The sequence below is a fragment of the Alosa sapidissima genome, chromosome 11 (genome assembly GCF_018492685.1).
Source record: "Alosa sapidissima isolate fAloSap1 chromosome 11, fAloSap1.pri, whole genome shotgun sequence".
Taxonomy (NCBI): domain Eukaryota; kingdom Metazoa; phylum Chordata; class Actinopteri; order Clupeiformes; family Clupeidae; genus Alosa; species Alosa sapidissima.
The window spans coordinates 15,826,684-15,829,183 of NC_055967.1; the positions used below are offsets into that span (position 1 = coordinate 15,826,684).

The 2,500-nt window shown below is 56.5% G+C and overlaps 1 protein-coding gene across 1 annotated transcript in view; it reads right to left on the reverse strand.

Annotated features, from left to right (window-relative positions):
• The window catches only part of lrriq1 (leucine-rich repeats and IQ motif containing 1), a 38,612-nt gene that overhangs the window by 13,245 nt on the left and 22,867 nt on the right, over nucleotides 1-2,500 (reverse strand). The window contains 2 exon segments of the mRNA XM_042111064.1: nucleotides 1,069-1,170; nucleotides 2,381-2,469. Of these exon segments, the coding sequence (XP_041966998.1) occupies nucleotides 1,069-1,170; nucleotides 2,381-2,469 (191 nt within the window).

Here is a 2,500-nt window from a genome sequence, read left to right on the forward strand (position 1 = left end):
TGACCTGTAGAAGGCACCAGCCGAGCCCCCGCTCCCATACCCCCCTCCAAGATGCTCTGCTCAGCGCCTCGGGCTACCCTCCTCTCCCCGGCAGGGGCTTACGTTTCAGGCGCGCAGCCCGAGCCCCCTTCTGGAGGTGATTAACCCCCCCCCCCCCCCCCCCCCCCCATCTCAACCTCGTTCCTCCATCCCCTCCCCGCACCCCCCCACCCCACCCCCCCCAAGCCGTGACAGATTCTTTCCGAGATATCCGACTCTGTCGTGTTTATTTTATCCAGGCTCTCTTTGTGGATGTGCTGGACATGAAGTAACCCACTTGAAAATAGGTATCAGTTTACACGCACTCCAGGGCCCATGGAGGAGATGCGAAAACACGAGAGAGAGACAGAGAGAGAGGGAGGGAGAGAGAGAGAGAGAGAGAGAGAGAGGACAGAGCCACACGTTAATATGAAAGGACAAAACAAAAAAAATCCTCACAAGCTCTACCATCACAGGCTCTGCAGATGGCAACAAGAGTGAGGAGGACCTAGATCAGAGAGCCTCTCCATTGCTGCACCTTCTTTCATCCCAACACCTTCAACATGTCCTTCTCATGGTTCTCATGGCCACCCCAACCTACCCCACCTCCACCCACCCCACCCCTTACGAGATGCCTCCCCAGAGAGAACCTCGCCTGTGTGGAACAATGAGGCCTGTTCTGTCTGGAACCTCTCAGTGGCCTACCTCCTCTGCATTTAACTCAATTTCACACTTCCAGTCCTCTACAAAGTCCTCATGAAACACAATCATCTTGTTTACCCCCTGTCATCCTCAAATCACTTACCAGACGGCTATTTACGACCCATCATGTGCGTTCAATTTCTCCGAGTCAGGGCGCACGTCTCTGGGAGTTGTACGCAAAGGTAGACACCGCGTGACTTTCCTGCATAATGTGCACAGAAGCCAGGGAGCTTCTACATGATGGAGGTGGTGGGGGGAAGGGGGCGGCTGTGGTCAAGAGACTGACAGGCTATTGTGTTGACACGTCCACTCAGAGCGGAGCGGAGCGGAGCGAAGCGGGAGTCCTACCTTTACAGACGTCTCGGCGCTCCGGGGGGGCTCTTCCACGCACTGGGGCGGCGGCGGGCTGGGCGCCATGGTTACGGAACACGGCCAGTCGCACGGTGGGGTCTAGAATAGGGGGGATTGGTTAGAGAGAGAGAGAGAGAGAGAGAAGAGAGAGCGTGAGAGAGATGCAGAACCCAGAGGAAGTCAGCTGATGAAACGTTGGATGAGATGGTGGGTAAGACGGAAAGGGGGGAATTAAGTCCGTGACAACCCGATGGAATCGGGATCTTAACTTTCCCATCAGGACACGCAGCGGTCTCTCCAGTGACGCAGTGACCAAGTGCCCACAGAGGCCCGTCAGACACAAAAGGGCTGTGATTGGGGCCTCTGGCAGCATCACCAGCAAAGCCACCCTGTCACCGGCCTTGATCAAAGCACAGGAGCCTGGGCCAGGCTGGAGCTCAAGGGCCTGGCCTTCCTCTCTCTCTCTGGGGTTAGAGCCGGCGGAGAGAGCCCAGCGCGGCCTCCCCTCGCCCCCCCCCCCCCCTCGGCTCCCTGGCCCCGCTCAGCGCGGATAATGAGAGCCGTCTCCTGGTCCTGGGAGAGCACGGGTGCCTGTGGAACACAAAACGGTTCGGAACAGCCGTTTCCTGCGAGCGCTCCCAGGCCGGGGCGAATGGGACATGACAGGCCGGCGGTGGGCAGAGGGGAGCTGCGCTCTGTTATGTTTGATTACGATTCACGGCGAGGAAGGGCCCTGCGCCGCTGTGGCACGACCGCTGACCAGAGACGGCGAATGTCAACGAATAACAAACTTGAGGAGAAAGGCCGGGAGTGCTTTTGTGGGCAAGCGGGGCTTTTTTCATTAAGGACATCTCCTCTGAGCCAGGCCTTGCCCCTCCACCCCTACTCCACCCCTACTCCACCCATCCTCCACCCCTACTCCACCCGTCCTCCACCCCTACTCCACCCGTCCTCCACCCCTACTCCACCAGGCCCAGGGCAGGCTAGGTTAGCATGCATTCTAGCTGATGGCTGAGAGCAACAGAGGGAGCTCCAACCCCCGCTCTCTGCTCCTCGGGAGAGAGTTCAATCCCTACCTGACCTCATTCAAAAGCACCAGATAAGTGAAAGTGCTCAAAAGATAAACAACCTCAACATGTGAGCAGAACACAGCACACACAGACTCAACATACTACACACACACATACACACACACACGCACACGTACACACACACCCACATGCACACACACACTCTCTCATACACACACACACACACACACACACACACACACACTCTTGCTTGCTTATGCACACCTTAAAAAACTCACCTTGATATTTTCGTTGCTGTTGCTTTCTAGACTTCATTCTCTGTGCTCTCTTCAGCATGAGGTAAGCAGTGTGACTATCTGTGATGCCCCTGGTAATGAACAAATATAAACACACACACA